We start from the raw sequence: 19,535 nt of genomic DNA on the forward strand, positions 1-19,535 counted from the left end.
TCTTCGGTTTGGCATACATCACGGTATAAAAGCTGTGATAATGAGGACAAAGAAGGCTTACAACCATTTTCAACACACATTACATACTGTTTTTGGCTGAAAAATTTCCCCTTTTCTACTTTATAAAGTTCTCAAGAAATAACCTTTCTCAAGTGTTTCATTCACAACCCAAATTTCCCATTTATACTAGAATGTCATTGCATTTTTCAAAAGGATGACAAATAAAATAACCCATTCATCTAGGCCATTTTGGTAATGTTTTTCCTTCATATTTCACTCTCTTTGGTCTTTTTCAACTTGGTTTCCATTTATTTCCTTTGACTTCTCTGAGTTTCTACTAAAACCAAAGGGCAAAATCAACTCTGTATTGTTTTAACTAAAACCCAGACTCTGAATGCAGTTACCATGTAGATGAGTCATTTTTGTTTAAGTATTCTACTCTTCTGTGAGGACATAAATCCCTTAATTATCTAGATAGTGATATTATTTAGCAAATAAGAACTGGTTTGTATACAGACCTATCAATACTGCTTCTTTTATTTTCTAATAAGATAGTTTCCAAAGTTTGCTCCATGGAACACAAGTTTTTAAGGTGCTCCATGAACATAGGGCCCCATAGCCAAATATATTTGGGAAATGTAATCTTCTGTCTACCCTACTGGGAAATTAATTGCAACATCTAGGGTAATTTGAAAGGTAGGCTTCATTTGGCAGAATTGAAGCCATTTGTACTTCAAGAAGCTCCTATTGGAGAGACAGGAATAAAAAGATCTCCTAATAGTCTGGACTTTGATTGTACTTAGTATTTTACCTTGGAGTTAATATTTACCACCATCATTCTGTTTTACTTGATATTTGTGATAGTCCCACATGCAGAGGAAGATCAATATTTTGTGGGACCTGAAGTGTGTATAATTTTGGAGTCCCTTTGTAAGAAAAGGAATACAACATTATCTTACTTCCATGAACTTTATATAAACCGATGATGATATGAACACACTGCCGGAGACTGTTCCAGGGCCTTGGAAAGACTCACTCGAGCAAAGGGCCCTGAAATTTAAGCTTCATTAGTTAGGTGCTAAATCCGCATCATCCCACATGAAAAACAATATTATAAAATAGAATTTATATGCTTTATACTAACATTTATTATATTATACTTTATAATATTGTTTTAGCCTCACTCCTTCTAGTCATTCTGCCCACCTGACACACACCTTACATTCTCAGCGTTGACAGATTTGAGAAATAAAAATATGAAATGCCCAGTGATATTTAAATTTCAGGTAAATAATAAACTTTTTAGCATATCTCAAATGTTGCATGGGACATACTTACGCTAAAAAGAAGTGTTCATTGTTTACCTGAAATTCCAACGTAATGGATATCCTATATTTTACCTGGCAACCTATGCCTTTCAGTCAAAACACTCCATCAGAACTTTTCTGAAAATGATACAGGCTTTCATACTCTATGACTTGGTTCAATGTCTCTTAAAGTTTCTTCACGACAAGGCCCTCACGGGGGACCTGTTACAAATATAGACGCCTAAGCCTAACCCCTAGTGCATTCAACCAGCTTTCCAGGTAAGTGTTATCAATAGGCAAATTTGGCAAACATGGCCCTAATTCGGGGGGGTTTGTTTCCTCAGGCTGGAATGTTTTTGCACGCTCTAATCATCCAAATTCTCAGGCCTAGAGATAAGCCACTGCCCCTCATCATCACCCCCTTCCCTGGGCAGACTTCATCCAGCTACTCTCAAACGCCTACTGCTGTTTGCAGACTTCTACTGTAGCAATTTTCCAAGTGAAACTGTGGTTTCATTTGCCAGTAGCATCAGCATCACCTGGGAACTTAAACATAAACATTGAGGCCTCATTCCAGACCCACTGAATCAGCAGCTCTGGAGGTGGGGCCCAGCAATCGGTGTTCTAACGTGCCTTCCACGTGATTCTGATGTACCCTTCAGTCTGAGAATAATTACTCTATGTTAACGCCCTTCACTTTTGTTGTAGTTAAACGTAGCTGTCTTGCCTCTAGTTGGATTGTCTAAATTCCTTGACGGGTAATAGCTGATTGGATTTTTCTTTGTATTCGTTCTCAGTGCCTGGCACATGGAGAGTATTTAAAATTTGTGTTAAATGAAAGATTTGATGAGTAAATGAGTCCATAGGTAATTATGGTTTGTTGTTGTTGTTTGTTTTTCCGTAAGCTGTCTAGTAAAAGCCATAACCCACAGTGTACATCATAAAGCTGGGTGGATGGTAAAGCTTTTCTGGGATCCTATTGTGTGGCATGGGGGCTCCAAGGCCCAACTGTTCTTACTTTTTCTCAAGCTACCATTTGCTCCTTGGTCCTTTAGGCATTTCAGTTCTATAAACCGTGGAAGAATACAAAGAGATCAGATGAATTACCATCTCAGGTCATTTTATAGACACATGCTAATGTTAATAAGCATGTATCTATAAATGCAAAACGTTTGATGGGACAATTATTCCATGGAAAAAGTACTGAGTTAGAGACAGGCCAGCTACGAGATTATGCAAGTGCTGTGTATGAGGATATGCTGGGAAAATTATATTTTACATACATATCCAGCATTAACCAATGCTGATGGTTAAAAATGACAACATCTGTCTTTATGATGAGGTATATATATGTGCCTATACAAAACTATCTGAGCAGATGACTGAAGACCAGCTTTCTAATTATGGGAGGAACAGTGATCATGTTTCTATGCATAGGTCACCTGAAATGTTAAATTCCCTGAAATATAAACAAATTTCAAGAACTGTTTGCTAATTAAATTGATGTTGTCATCTGTAGATTAATCTAAATATTGTCGTGAGTTCCTTAGGTAGGATGCATACATGTAGATAAATGTCATATACTTGAATATCCAGCAATCTAACACAGAGAAAAGCACAAAAGATCAGGGGTACCTGTTCATTTTGCTAAAATTTTCTGTTTCTTCCTCTTTGACACATCTCTCATTATGTCAGTAACGTGAACCAATTAAATCCATTTTTTTCCCCAGGCCAAAAATGTGGAAAACCAAATCAACCATTCCGTCAAGAGTGATTTCCTGACATTCGGTGGTAACAACAGCTGATTTTGCATATAAGAACCACACAACATGATTATTAAAATATGAATTAGAATATTAGAGTGAATAGATCATGCAAAGAACGAGTGACTGGTTACTGTGATACCCTATCAAACCCACTAACATGTTCAATTATAGGGTAAAATATGCTGATGTTTTGACAACTCAAAAGTTCCTGAGTGTCCACGCTACCTTATGGATGCCGGTTCCACAGAATTAGTTGCATTCATTTCTTCCTTTCTTATCTTCATGTCATTATTTCATGTCATTATTTCATGTCATTATTACCTTTATCCTTGGGGACTATATCATCCTCCCAACGCTTTCTTTGGCCCAAGTTTCTCATCTCCAATCTATCTTATGGTTGTATCATTGTAGACTAATGTTTCTAAATCCTGACTCTAATAATAATTTTAAAAAGCCATTCAAAAGTCCATCATATCAAATATGAATTGTCCAGTATGACATTCACGGTCCCTATGCCAAACTTCTGCTTGTACAAATTAAAATCCCCTACGGGAAACATACACTTAAGCTAAATTGAGTTCATTGATTCAGGAACACAGTCTGTGCTTCTGTTGCTTAATTTCTTTGCTTAGGCTGTGCACACTACCTGGGATGCTCAGGCCAAAAATTTAACCCCACCTGAAGTGCTGTCTTATATAGAATGTACGTCTTCCAGGTTTGGCTTTACTAGAGGTAAACTCTCTACCCTCTAGATACTCTTCGTGGGATTCTTTACAAGTTCTTGCTCGTATTTTAGCTATGGATGCCATAGATACCTTTGTCTTATGACTTTTATATCTTCACTCAATGTAAGGGCTCTGTCAGCACTTGTGAGATTAAATTTGTGGACTTGGTGGTCTAAGCCACTGCCTATCACATTTAGCTGTACACTGAAATCAATGAGGGAATGTACAAAAATACTGAGACCTGAGTCCCACTGGTAGAGATACTGATTTAATTTCTCTGGGCTTTGAAATAAAGAAAAAAATATCTCTAGGTCACTCTGATACACAGAAAATTTGAGGACCAATGGCTCTGCTGATCCTAGGAATACCCAAAATGTTTTTAGGAGTGTGCACGTTGGCCTCAGTCTCCTATGGCTACTTGGTTGGTAAATTTATGTCCCTATCAACTCTGTGAAAAGTTGAAACCTTCAGTCAGCTCCAAAATGTGGCTTCCCCAGACCAAGTCCAATCTTATCTTTACTCTAAGCCACATTATTGGGAAATGCTTACTTCAGGTTTAAAGGTTGGGGCGCCTGGGTGGCTCAGTCGGTTAAGCATCTGACTCTTGGGTTTGCTCAGGTGGTGACCTCACGGTTTTGTGATTTTGAGCTCTGCATCAGGTTCTGGGCTGGCACTGTGGAGCCTGTTTGGGATTCTCTCCCTCTCTCTCTCTCTCTGCCCCTCCTCCACTCACACTGTCTCTGCCTCCTCAAAATAAATAAATTAATTAAAAAAAAATAAAAGTTAAAATATATCCGTCCAAACTTCCTTCTAATCCCACTTGCTAGTTTTTTGGGAGCACCAATCATTATTGTAATTAAGACACTAATTATAAAAAAAGGAAAAGGCTAGTATATAAATTGAATAGTTTTAAACTATGTACACATATTACACTTTACTGTGATCTCTGAAGTAGAAGTGAATCTTAAGCATATGATTTAAAAATAGTTTTAAGCATGTTAACCAATGCATGGTCTTAAATTTTGTATTTAGAAAGAGGCGGGGGGGGGGAGAGAAAAATCTTCTATGCAGCTGTTCTTATCACATATAATTTGTATTTGTATGACTCTGTACAGGCACTTTTTTATGCCTGATTTAGGATGAAAAGATGATATATTTTACCATGGGGACATAGTGCTTGTTTATAATGTTTTCTTTCATAAAATAATCTATAAAGCAGGGGCAATAATACCTACCTTACTGGGCAGATATTTGAATTGTAACTAAAACTAATAATTTTGACAGAGATGGTTAGTTTCAGTGTATTAGTTGGAGTTGTTTTTTCTGGAAGGTTTGGACTCCAACTGGTCCATGTCAGCCCTTTACTCTTGCACAGTGAAGGACACTGGGTGTTTCTGAGGTGACCAGGTGGCCACAGGTATCTATGACAGAATATGGATGGTGTTCCACTGTCAAGAGAATCAAACTCATGCCCTAAACTGGCTCTTGCAAATACTATAAGCAATAAAGATTAGAAATTTGCATGTTGATGCTGAATTTTTGGATCCTTGACTTAAATAGGAAAAACACAGAAAAGGGGACTGTGGTGTTTACACTGTGTCAACCTTTCACTGCATTCAAATCTGAGAATATATCTCAGGACAAGCTGTCTCTTCATGGCCCCAAGTCCAAATGCAATTCTGGTGATCCTTACTTTCTAATATCCAACTGTGACCACTCTCCTCTGGGTTGCAATGACCTCATCTGTGGTACTCTTCACAACTTTGCTTTGTAGTCTGTGTGTCCTTTTGTGTATTCCGTATTCTTCCAGACTGTCTTTATCTATTAGAATCTTATCCAAGAATCAATGTGGATATTGCATAATGGCTTCCGTGAACTTCCCAGGCAGAAGTTTCCTTAACAGATTATATGTGCCTTAAAGGCAGGGGTATGGATATTGGCATTTTTCCCTGAGCCTAGCACAGAGACCGATATAGGGGCTCCTAAGTATGTGCCAAACAAATGCATATAATCTCAAGCAATCTAAGAGTGCTCCAGAAACCTACCCACAGTAAGGCTTGCTCCTAAAATACAACTGAATTTCTGGTTCTATTTCTTCAGGGCCTAATAGCCAATAAACTTTTGGAGATTTAGATTTGTCAACATTTGTTTTTACCTCTTTCAATGTGTTTATTATTAAAAAGAAAAAAACCAAAATAGGGGAGCCTGAGTGGCTCAGTTGGTTAAGTGGCCGACTTCAGCTCAGGTCATGATCTCGTGGTCCAACAGTTTGAGCCCCGCATGGGGCTCTGTGCTGACAGCTCAGAGCCTGGAGCCTGCTTCAGATTCTGTGTCTCCCTCGCTTTTTGCCCCTCCCTACTCATGCTCTGTCTCTCTGTCTCTCTCAAAAAAATAAATATTAAGAAAAGAAATACATTAAAAAAACACAAAATAACTAAACTAACAAAAACCAAATAAAACCAGAAACGTTTAGTTCAGTGTTTATTTTCTTCTTCAAGTTTTTCATTTTTTTTCTTTTTCTTACTGATCTCTTTTTTTAAAAGCATCCCTGTCCTTTGGTATTTTTTTTTCCACGTCAAATCACATTGCCTTTTATTTCCCTGTCAAGATGTGTATTGTGCCAGGTTCTAGCATCCCAAGTTATTGGCAAGGACAGTTAGCTTCATCATAGCTGAATTTTATTCTTCATTTGGGGCCTTCTTCCTGTGTAATAACTGGTTTTAAAAAATAATCCCAGAAAATAAAATAAAACAAAACAACCACCAAAACAGCCAAATATAGGTCTCACTGATTGAGATTGTTAACAAACTCACAGGCATGGGTCACAGGCAGACAAGTCAGAGGCAGAAGGATTCCTTAATTTATTTCATTAAATAGGTACTTGCGAGTGTCTAAGTGGTAGCACCTTAGCTTGGCATTATTAAAAGCAAGTAAGGAGTTTCAGCTTGCTGCCCATATTGAAAACAATGAATAATACTTTTCTAAGACTTCCATGCTTGTAAATCTGTTCACCTGTCCAGGTGAATCTTGCTAAATTTTCTTATTTCACCCCTTCCTAGCCATGCTCATTCTTACCTAAAGGAAAACTATGCTTTAGTCACTCTAAAAAATTATTTTAAAATGTGAAAGACTGAACGTATTAAACAAAGGAATGAAACAAAATCAATTAATGATGAAAATGTTAAATTTAGACATGAAAATGGCTATGGAGTTAACTCAAACATTTCCATTCAACATTCTGGGCACTTTTGTTTGAAAAAAAATTTAAAACTATATATAATAAAATGTTATCAGACAGAATTCTTTAGTTAGTCATGCAAATAATGTCAATAATGAGCTGACTCTTAAATGACAGGTTTCTAACGTGGATTGTGGATTATGAAATTGTTTCAGTATAATTTTGGCATCAGGTGTACTTAAATCCTGTGAATGTTGGTTATCTATGTATTCCTTGTAATTACACCACATTATTTATCAGAACACAGAGTGAATTCAGGTATTCAAAGATTTAACATTCTGGGTTTCGATGACTTAGAAGTGGTGCTGACAGCTCATGAATAATTTTGCTCAGACTTGGAATTGTATCACGTCCATAGACGATAAGGGATGTGCTTTTTGAGTGAGTCTGCGTACTGCACGAGAGCCACCAGTCTATTTATTATTGTCTTCATCTCTTTAGCTCTCATGTGATGAGAAAATTGTTGCTCCAAGCACCTTTGCAATTTATGTTCTCATAGTAATACAATGTAATGGTAAAAATTTTTAGGCAGGATTTTTTTTTGAGCTGATTATAAAATGCGTTAGACATGAAGTTAATATCATGGAGGTCATAAAGGGCCATCTAAATATTTTAGTAACACATTAGTAATTTACATGTTGTAGATATTTGTGAATTTAAAGATTAAAAGACGTCTCAGAAATGCCAGGGTATTTTGCCTTTGCTTTAGAATGCCCTATCTTAACCATGTAAATATAACTAATATATATTATCATGGTATTTTTTGAATGAATTTATTCATCAATTTTTAAAGGATAAAATTTATAAGTTTTGGAACTTGTGATTCTACAATGGACTAAAGAAGTATACATTGTTATGTTACATTGTGATGACATGAGATATTAGGATTAAGAAGTTGAATTGTAGTCTAGAAGAATCTTTCTTTAAAGGATAGGAAGCCCAAGATCCCAGTGACATTAGATGAAGAAGTCTTGTAGTATGATATTCTGTAAGGCATTTAATATTAATAGGAAACTACAGTGAATCTATCAATATCCTAGTTTGCAGCATTTGGGATTGCAATCTAGAAAGAATTTAGCAAAGTCAACTGACCCTAGGAACTAAAGGGTAGCCACCAAATATCACCTATCATTGTTTTCATATGCTAACTGTTCCTTATTATAACTAATGGACATGGATTTTGGTTGTTGTTAAAATAAAAGTTCAGCATAGCCAGAAATACTGTAAATAATTTTGCTTAGTGGCATTACAGTAAATATAACTGAGATGACATTTTTTTACAAAGAGCTAAGACTTTATTGTTATTTTTCTTGAGGTTTTTACCTTTAGGCTTTAGATCATAGATTTTTTTTTTAGATCATAGATTTCTTAAATAACATAATGCTGAGAAATTAACTAAAATTATTATATCTCTATGTATCCAAAGTATGAAAATAATAATGAAATTAACAAGGAACTATCAGCAACATAACTTCCTTGATTATGAGATTAATTACTAATTAATATGTTTACATGTGTAAATCTATGGAAAATAATTTATTTCTCTATTTTTATTATATTAGGAAAAACCTAGTTTATAATTTTTTTTTGCTTATAGAGCACAGAGACAAATTTTGATAATGGACCAAATTCAGGTAATTTGCAAATTTCTGAAGGACTCTTATAAGAACATTTGTTTGTTAGTAAGATCTGATATGGGTGGGCACTCTGACAGTTTCCTCCTTTGAAGATATTTTGGGATGAAAATATAACTTCAGCAATTTTTTTTTTTGATATTGACATTTTTGTTCAAAATTCTTTTTCAAGTGTTCCTTAATAAGTAGCTTTAGTTTTATAGTGCAAGGTACAGAATCACAGAGCAGAGAGTTTAAATGGTGTAATAGTGTATTTGCACTATTTTATGAGTGATAAAATGAGGCTGTTTTCATGAATGAGATGTGCTAAGAAACTATATGACATAGAACATTAAAAAAAGAATGTTCTTATAGGGAAAGACATCTGAAAATGGTGGTTTGCTATGAGGTTTGTACTGATAAGACACTGGGTCTCATAATACCATACATTTTATCATTCTTCTTTGTTAGAGAAATTAGCATTCTGTTTATCCAGGAGAGCACCTCAGCTTTTGGTTTAGGATAGCAAAGGAAATAAAATGCTCAACTTCTACTTTCATTTCTGCAACTTGTCTATGCATGGGTGAAGATCTTTTCCTCCTAGTAGTTTTCTTCTCACTGATTCTCATGTTTCCCACGGTGACCTGTGTTTCAGAATCCTAATTTAGTCAAAAATGATAGTGATCATATCCAGTGGAAAAGAAAACCTAAGTAAAATGCCAAATACTAGTAACTTTGTGTCTTTCTATTTACTTAGGGCAAATGAGCAAACAAACAGATTAAATTTTCCCTCCATTGATAGGAAGTGCACTTGAATTTTTACTGAGTTACTCACAGATTATTTGATTGTGCACCTCCCTAGGTAGACCACTGCCTCAAAGCCAATGTCAAGGTATTCTCTTTCTGAACCAAGTTTCATGTTCGGAGATGTCTGTAGAGAGATAACCAAACAACAGCTCTGAGAGATTTCACATTAGTGAACATCATGTTAACCGGAATGCAAAGGAGGACTGCCCAGGGGGTATTCCCTTTACATCTAGATCATCTAGACTTAGAAAGTGAGGGAGATGAGATAATATTGCTTTTTGGCTTTAATGTATTGCCATTTAATCAAAGGTTGCAAGCCATTTCATCTTTAAATATCCTTATGAGGTAGCTTGGAGAGATCTCTTCCCTTTTCAAGCTGTGATAGATTTCCTGTTTAAGAGCAAGAAAGTCGATTGCTGAAAAAATACGTCTAATTAACGTGAAAGTCTAATAAAGTTGTTGATTAAAGTCTGCTAAAACTTTGGGATATTTGCGTTGGTGAGTTTAAGGTCTAATTTATCAGTACCTAGCACTTTTATGTTTGAGAAGAAAAGATGCCAGAATTTCCTGATTCTCCCGCAAAACAGATGCTGCACATTACACCAAGGTATGGGGGAATATAAGAATTTGGCCTTTTTCTAGCTCTCTCCCTGTGGCTACCAAATAATCAGTAAATCCACTAACTAGAACGATGGAAGACCAGTTTCCAGGTGGATACTGTACTGGCCATCTTACATTAGATGACTTCAATGCTCCCCACAACATAGTGTAGACTGCCTCTGCCCAAATCCAAGTTAATAAATCTACACAAGACTGGAAAACAACACACTTGCCATAAACCCCACTTGTCTTTTATCCATGGCAGTCTCTCCTGATTCTTCCTAGAGTTCTGATTTCTTCACTGTTTTGACAGAGCCCTGTGGGTAATGTGGTTGCTCCAACAATTATGGAAATGGAAAGGAGACCATACCATTCCTCTATCTGGCCATACCATTAGCCACGTGGGAATCCAGAAGCCAGTTACAAATAACTTCCAAAACCCCCTGTTCAGATAAGTATAAACATGGGACGTGGAGTAGGACTCACACACAACCAGTAGATATTCTCACTCTTCTGTTTCTAAAGTTTCCTTCCGATAAGACTTCATAATTAGCATGACCTGTGAACACTTTCTTAAAACTTCAAGGGGGGAAAAATAGTAGTGATTTTCTGTAATTTATAAAAGTGCAAAATTAGCAATGGTTTTGTAATAAATACTTTATATTAAAAAATATCTACCTTATAGAGGTTCTCAGTTTAAGATAGAAGTCCATTTAATTTTGACGGCATCTGTAGAGGTGCGGAAGAGATATTATTATCTACAGACTAGTCATCCATACCATTCTAGTTATGTGATTTTTTACCATAGTTATATTTCTCTCTGAATAACTTTCCATTTTATAAGAAAAGCAAGTGACTTCTCTATCAGTAACAGAGAGGACCTCATTAAGTACAGAGGAAACATTAAAAAAATTATTTGTTATGCCTCAAAGATGGACAAAATCAAGGAATGCCAACAGCCATCTCTAGGAATGAATAATGCTTGCCTGGGGGTTTACTTGAAGTTTCTTTTCAAGGAGGCTCCCTAGTACCCCACTCTTCACCCACAAAACTATGGCTCTGGTTCATGCATGGAAATTCAGAAGCAATTTCCTTGCAAAGATCAGGTTATGAATTTGACAAAGAAGAAGACAATCTTCAAGTGAAATATATTGGCATATGACCAATTTTGCTAGCAGTTAAGAGTCTGTAGTTTTGAGGAATGATGCAATTCTCTGTGCATTATCCTAAACTCTAATATATGTGGAATTTCCCCCACCTCTTCTATCACACCTACTTACCAACATCTTGATTTCTGAGCATGTGGGCTCATTTCCCAACATTCCTTCACACTTATTTCAAATGTTGCCTGAGCCAACTGCACAAAACATTAAGCACAGAACACCACCTCTTTCCTTTCTAACTAAAACATCATGGTGGGGCAAACCTTGGCCATTTAGTTTACAATTCAAAACAATTTACCGCGGTTAAGCCTACATATAGTTCCTCCCATGCTGGACCTGATGCAAAGAATCTTTGTTGTTGTCATTATGATTTTGCTGCTTTCATTTGACTAAATATATTTGCAGTCATGATCTTGAAGACAAATCATTAAAAAAAAAAATCTAGCTCATTTCCCCTGTACAATACATTGGCAGATCATGGCTTAAAAGGGTTGGTATAAATGCCTGCACCACAGTGATGATGCTGAGTTTTATTTTAGATTCAAGATGGGAAGATTCCAAGGGCATACAAATTCAGCTATAGATAGGTTTTGAGTCAATGTCATAAAATTTGTCACAAAATTGTTTTGTAACACAGAAGGAGCAAGACATATTTTTTGTTTCTTTGTTTTGTTTTTAAAGGGAATAAAAGTGCTTCTAAATTACTTTAAAAAAAAATGACAGTTTTCAGGCTCACATTATCAATACCTTTGGCAAACACCAACAGAACAGAGAGATCTCTCTAAAAAGAGGTTGAGCCAATCATTGAGTTCTCCAATTCACAGGAGACAGATCTAAATTTCAGTCGCAAGGTATTGTACTCTCTGGTTCACCGTGAGATCAGCAAACATAAGAAATTAAAGTTGGAATAATTACTGACTAACACAGAATCTGCTATGTTGTTTACCTGGAAGCCAGATTTAGCCTCTAGGATTTTTCAGAGGACATTCTAGAAGAGGTTGCTGCTATTGACACCCAGGGAAGGCAATTTTTAAATTGTCCCCCTTGGGATGAAACTTTCTGTGGACTTTAGGCCGTTGGGACCAAAACCTACAAGGCATTTATGAATAGCTGATATGAGAATTTTAATAAAAGTTGCAATAACCATGAAAATAGTGTTTGTAAAAATCTATGTACTATTAGTAACAATGCATGCATAGTGCCAGGCATTCATAACTATTTGGTTATAAAAATATGTGACTGTAATTATGGTATTTACAGTCAACTTATAAAAAATACATGTAATTCTGATGGCAATAGTTAATCCATAGCTCTAACCACAAGCCTAGAAGGATTGGAAGATTATTATGGGAAAGTGCATGGGTAATTACAAAATGGACAAAGCTCTCACCCTCTCGAATTCAACATTCAAGAATGGTTATTATAGCTTCGTAGGAGCTTCATTTGTCATAATTCTTCTAAACTCACAAGGTAAAACCCAAATTCTCTGGAAATAAATAGGAATCAAATGGGAAAGAAACATTCACATGATACAACCATAGGGAAGAATAATTCTTTCATGGAATATTCATGCACACCTGTCAGAGAGGTTCCCGATCCCTGGAAGAATTCATGGGGTGACACTTAAGCACACCTTTCATTTAAAATATTATGCATGGTCTAGGTTAACCAAATCTCTTTCTGCAATTTAGGTGAGTACCTCTTTGGAGCTTATTAACCATCATGGGGAGTGGAGTTCTTACAGGACTTTCTGATTCAAATTTATAATCTGTTGGAAGAAAATAAATCCACATTGCAGTTTAAATTCAGAAAAGGTGTGTTCTTTCCTTCTTTCTTTTCTTTCTTTCTTTCTTTCTTTCTTTCTTTCTTTCTTTCTTTCTTTCTACAAACTTTAAAATCTCTTGTTTTAAGAGAAAACCACATTTCAGCAAAGTACAATATTCTACATATATGACATATTTCCCACGGGTTCTTTTCTTCCAGGGTTGATCAGTCATCTTTTAGCAGTAGATGGGTTCCCAATTTGAACGCCATGAGTATTTCACAAATGGACAAAAACAGTGGGAGTAAACTAGAAAAACTTGAGAGTTAGACATAAGCTATTGAAAAAGGCAGAGGTTGAGCATTACCTACAAATCATGATCTCATATGTCAGGATGTATCTTGGCATTGAGTAATCGGAATATTTGAAAATATCTGTTGCACAGTGAGGTTGGGAGGTCAGATGATGCTCAATTAGATTCTTTATGGGCTTAAATTACTTCCTAGGACTGAGCTAGGGCATTTTGGATGGTATATTAACTCTTCCAGAACAAGAAATTGCATTTCAGTAAATTATTGCTAAAGTTCATTAATGAATACCATGGTATCCTGGAAAAGATAACGACCCTTCCAAAATCCAACCCCTCTTGTCAGTTGAGCAATGAGGAATTCACATTTATTTTACTCACTGTGATCCTTGAAGACACAACCTAAAAAAGAACTGTTTTCCTCCATCCACATAGAGACTATCTAGACGCAGGTAGGATACTGGAATTGTCCTGGTGGTTTGGCAATAGATGCCAAACTGTCCTCACATGCATTTGGCAACTGGCATGCTTCATTCGTTCTTTAGAAATCAGACTGCCAATCTTCTTCATATATGGAATATGGAATTGTCTAAGGTAATCAAGAAAAAAAAAATGACCCAAATAGGCAAGCTTTTTAAAAATTGGTAAATGAATGGAGAATGGTACACCTTGGGCAAACAATGGAGTAATAGTTAATGGGATGTCTCCGTTGATTATTTCCCATCTTTTGAAAGGGATGTAAAACAAATATTCACAAAGGGTGAGTAAACTATGGCAGAAGAATCCCCCTCCTTTCCCTCAAAGCCTAACTCTTCAGAGACTTCTACTTCAGATATGAGATCATGGTCTGCAGGTCTACTAGTATCAAATACCAGTTCATCCCAGCAGAGCTGTTCAGGAGGCAAAAGGCTAGGGTTATCTGCGACGTGAATTTCACAAAGAATAGGAGAACAATAGCTGTGTATGTTTATGTCAATGACTTTGCATACTTGATCTACTGCTATTGTGCCCACATGAACACAAGCGAGAAGACACGAATCATTTCTAATAGAAAGAAACTCAGTAACCTCAAGGTAGGACAAAACAAACTTCACATAATAAAATAAAATTTCGTTAAATGGTTTTCATTTTAGAGACAGTTCTTCTTTCCCTTAATATCCTGGTAAACTCCTTATCTGGAAAAGTATACTTGTTTTATTGTTTTGTTACTTCATTAATCTATCAACTTCATTTCCAGACTGCAACCAGAATGGAATGGTTTGTATCTCTTTTCTGAACTTAACTGAGTCCAAGAGGTTTATTTTTTCTCTTTTCTTTTTTTTTCCTTTTTGTTTCCAGATTTTAATATTTGAACTTCAATTAAAATATACAACTGAAGTTGGTGGGAAACAGTAGCTCTCTTCCAGGTAAAAGAGCTTACTAAATGTTTTTATCATCACTGGACATTTGTTCAGTCCTACCTGAAAATTAATTTATTTTACTGGTTGGCATGGGAAAAGGCATTTTCTAGGAATTTTCTGTGACAGGAAGCACAGCATTAATCCAAGTAAGCACCCAACAGACTAAGTGTATCTGCTGGGGAGCAGTTTTAAACGTTAACTCAATGAAAACATTTACCTCGGTACTTGTTCTGAGAGAGAATTCAGCAGCAGTTACAGTTAACATGACCCGTGGAGAGCTACGAACACCCCAGGGGGTGGGCCAGCTGAGGAGCACTTTCCAGGGAACAAGAACAATGATATCGCAAGAACCTACAAAACGATATTGCGGTAGTTATAGTGACCACTACTATAGTGATCGTGGCCTGGGTCAATGTTCCAAATATTAATGCAAGGAGCACACTAGACTTTATAGGATTAGAATATTTTCCTTACACTAAGAACCAGTTGATGGCGCATGATGAGTGGTGATGATCCATTTACTCTGTTTCGTTCTACGACATTTCTTAGTTAGGTCTCCTTTTTCCTACGTTAATTATCTATATTCCATGGCAGTATATATTCGTCATCTAAAATGAGAACACTGTACCTATGGTATACCTCAACGGTCTCACACACACGCACACAGATACGCACACACACGTGTACCCTATACATACATGTATGGACAGTATGTGTAAAATGTTCATTTGCAGTGGGTAAGCTCTCTGAAAGCAGCCAAACCAGCCTTCCCAAGTATAGCGAACCATTAGACCTCAATGAAAAGCCTTATCAACTATTTAGCTCCAACATGAAATTTTAACCCTTGTCCATGTGGTAATTGGTTTAAATGCCTTTTGTGTGTGTATGTTTTTTTTTTTATTTTTGATTTTGTTTTTTTCTGAAGTCATCCAAAGCAAGAATCTCCAAGATTGACATGATATGTAGAATCTAATGGACTCACATCTCTGTTTATTTCGCTTATCACACAGTTGTATAATACTCTTTCTGTTGAAACACTTGAGTTGTTTTGAGTTGCCATCAATGCATCTATATTTGGCTAAGGCAGGTTTGACTTTCTAGAGAAAGTCCAGCCCATCTGCAAATGGACAGCTTCTTCTACACAAACATCAATGTTCACTAAAGACAAATCTAAGTATATGTATATATGGTATATATACATATATATGTACACGTAAAATGGATTGGGAAGTCCTTTGGTTTAGACGGGATTAAATATGTACTTCCCAAGTGCATAGGTTTCCTTTGACCAACGTGTTCAAAACACAAATAAGAAAAACGCCATGGCAATTTTGACATTTACTGTCTTTTCCCCTATTTAGAGGCCCCCTTTCTACTCCTCTCCATCTTTCTTAAGCATTTTATTTTTAAAAGCAGTGAGATCTTTTGGCCTTCCAACGCTTCATTCATTCGTCCATTCCTTGGAAGAGCTCTAAGATCACATCCCCAAACTTATCTTTAGTGGAGAACAAGGTTGTAAAGAACATTTCCCTCTTCTTTGATTCTCTCTTCCCCCCAGGAAGTGGACACCTTGATGTGTCATGAACAATTCACTCTTGATCTGACTTTCCTTGTTACCCCTGGCCAGCCCAAGCAGCTGAGGAGTGAGCTTTACTCTCCCTGCATCATTGTGCAATACTGGAAAAGAAAAATAATCCATTTGTCTACACCCTTCAGACTGTAGTGACATGATCAGGGTTCTCTTGAATCTCTATGCATTCAATTTCCTCTCTCTCCTTCCGTTTGGCGCGTTTCTTTTTCTTGTGGTGCTTTTTGGAAGGGGGGAAAAAGGTTAGGAACACGGGTAAGATAACAAAACAGTGCAGAAGTGTGCAACCCCCAGTGAGCAGCAAGCATTTGAACAGTGTGAAGGTCAGGTTTGAAGGCACAAATAGGAGGGGGACCAACCCAATAAGAAAAGAAGTAACATTTTGCAAAATGGCTGTCCCATGCTCTTGTAGGGAGCTTTTTATACATTGTGTTCGGGTGTGCTCAGTTGCTAGTACAAATGTGTAAAGCAGTGGTGCACAGTGGTCAATGGCAAAATTTAAAGTGTAGATAAGGCACAAGATAGAAATGCAATCCATGTCGACGTTCCATAGTGTCATTAAGCCCAGAACGCCCAGCTCAATTGAGGTGACACTAAGAATTAGCCAGAAGTTTCCCAGAGGGTGGATCACTAGGAAAAAAGTCAGGATTAACACCAGGAGGACACCAAAGCCTGCAATCAGAACAGGCACCGTGACAGACAAGCCATAATGATCCGTGAACACAAAGGAGGGGTTGAACACGATGAATCGGATGCTCTTTGACAGGGACAGGGGCCTCAATTTTTCCAACACTTCTATGACTTCCTTCTGCTTGTCTCTGCTAGTCCTGGCCACCAGATACAAGCGAGAAGCGATAATATTGTTTTCATCCCCTGCTTTGGAGAAGATGATATCGTTTCGAAAATGCTGGAATTCTGGCTTTTTTAAAAATGAACTTTGTAGGACACTGATAAAGTCACTCTTGTTACTGGCACTGATGTTGCTAACTTTCAGGAACTGGTAATACTGCTCCACCCAGGACACTGCAGTGAACCCACTACAGAGCCTCCTCAGATCCTCCTGGACGCTGCTGTTCCAGTACTCCAGCGGCTCGTAGATGTAGAATCCTATCACCGGGCTGTAGTTGCTGAAATATTTCTGCTGAACCATGGCGTAGGAAACACTCGGAGAATCACTGGCTAGTAGATTGATGATGTTGGCCCTGTCGCTGATCTGCAAGCACCCCATGAAGGAGAAGGAGGCATAAATGAGATAGAGGATGACGACAAACGGCTTCACGTAGATATTGGTAATCCATTCGTTGTAGTGTTCGCGTAGGAAGTGCTGAATAAAATGGTGCTGGTAGGGGTTCGTCTCATGATGGGATGTCTGTTGATGCCCGTCACTCATCACTGTCTGGAACCACACAGGTTTGCGATCCAGGTATTCCGCGGAGGGGATCTTACAGCAAAAGATGCTGTGGTAGCGGTTTTGCTCTAGTTGGCCCGCGAATACCAGACAGGAGCCAAAGAATGAGAAAATGTAGAAGTAGTTCAACAGAATGGAGACACACATGTTCTGACAGAAGACCTTCACAGCCTCTATGTTTGTGAATGGGCTGGCACCCATGCCAAAGGTAATGAAGTACAAGGAGCTGGTCATGGTATAGGTGACCATCACATCAGAATAGGCATCTGCAACCCTGTCTTTGAAGGGTAAATTCTCTCTTGTTCTGCGCCATCCGGACAGAAGCTCAAACACTCCTTTAGTTCCATGACCTAGTTTTTTTTAGAAAAGAGAAAGAATCATTGTTTTTATTTCCTCCTATGGCTCAAGTGAGCTCTTTATAGACTATCTATGCTAAGCAGCACTTTATACTCTAATCTTCAAAATGCTATGATCCTCGTATCAGGGTCTCAAAATCTGAGTTACGCAACAGGATATAGTCAGTCTGGGTGTCTATTTTAGCGAAGTCCAAGTTAATCGGTGTTCTGGATAAAATTAAACATGTACTCTCTGTCTTATTAATTTTACAAGCCGTAAGTATAATTGACATTATTATGTGATTCCCACCCCCACGCCCCTGCCCCAGACACATGCTGTCTCCCTAAGTGGATCATAAGTTGTAAATGGCAGGGACTGTTATTCATACATCTTCAAATGCCCCACTTCAACTGACTGCTCGATCAATTGATGTATTGACTGACAGTCCCTAACCTCCATTTCAAGCTGACTTATGGGCTGATTTAGGAAATTATAAGATGATTTTAAACACTTAAAAATCACTTAAAATTGATTTTGCAATGTTTAATAATCTGCTGGGTGGCCAAATGGCTTAGAAACCAATTCCTATAGATTTGATTAATTAACATTGAGTGTGAATTGAAAAAATCCACCAGGTCACATAAAAGACAGGGGAAGACCTTCAGAGCAAGAGATCATAGCAAGTATTTCCTTTGGGTTCCTCACAGAGCTTTTATTCACACAGTATGAACGCTGACTAACATTTACTTCCTTAAAGTGGATGTGGAATGCTTCTTTTTAATCAGCTTTTATGCATTCTTTAATAGGCGTAAATAAGCAAAAGCTTTATTCCACAAATATTATTTGAGCACCTGCTATGTACCAGATACTGTTAGATATTGAACTGCCACCACCCTCTCCGCTCCCCACCTTGCCTGCTTCTTCACCCGCCCCAGGCATTTAAGAGCTCTGAAGATACCACCACTTGCTTCCTTACCAGCAAAAGCAGAAAACAGCTGGGAAAGCAAAGGGACTGTGCTATATCTTCAATTTCCCTCTTTTTCACTTCCCTGAATTAGCTCTGTCAATTACCATCCACAATGTACCAATTGGTAACTTTCTGACTGAGAGAAAATCTTCATGCATCACTCTTGCCCTTGTAGGCAAAGCAATACTACACACAAACCTTTTCTATGAATGGATACAAGCTGTGCTTGGGCTCTTCTCCAAGAAATCCATTAGAGGAGGATGTAGCTTAAAGGCACAAAATGACCTAGTTCAAGAAAACTTGGAAAATGGACTTTGTGGGACACCTAGATATTGGAGCAACTCACTTAGCAATGCTTTAACAAACATAATGGCTGAGGTCTTACTATAATCACTGATCTTGTGTTGTTGATAGAGTTGCTAATTGGCGTACATAATTTTCCCCTTCTTTGTTACTTTTATTTGGGACTACAATGGGCACAATTAAAAACCATTTCTCAGCCTACATTTCAACTCGAGGTGGTTCATATGATGTATTTCTGGGTAATA

At 37.3% G+C, this 19,535-nt stretch overlaps 1 protein-coding gene across 5 annotated transcripts in view; it reads right to left on the reverse strand.

Annotated features, from left to right (window-relative positions):
- Positions 1-8,175: 8,175 nt before the first annotated feature.
- The window catches only part of PTCHD4 (patched domain containing 4), a 191,416-nt gene continuing 180,056 nt past the window's right edge, over positions 8,176-19,535 (reverse strand). For all 5 annotated transcript variants that reach the window (XM_045498483.1, XM_045498482.1, XM_045498485.1 and 2 more), the window contains one exon: positions 8,176-18,034. In XM_045498483.1, the coding sequence (XP_045354439.1) occupies positions 16,401-18,034 (1,634 nt within the window). In that variant the 3' untranslated portion in view covers positions 8,176-16,400. The remainder of the gene's footprint in view (positions 18,035-19,535) is intronic.

The sequence above is a fragment of the Leopardus geoffroyi genome, chromosome B2 (genome assembly GCF_018350155.1).
Source record: "Leopardus geoffroyi isolate Oge1 chromosome B2, O.geoffroyi_Oge1_pat1.0, whole genome shotgun sequence".
Classification (NCBI taxonomy): domain Eukaryota; kingdom Metazoa; phylum Chordata; class Mammalia; order Carnivora; family Felidae; genus Leopardus; species Leopardus geoffroyi.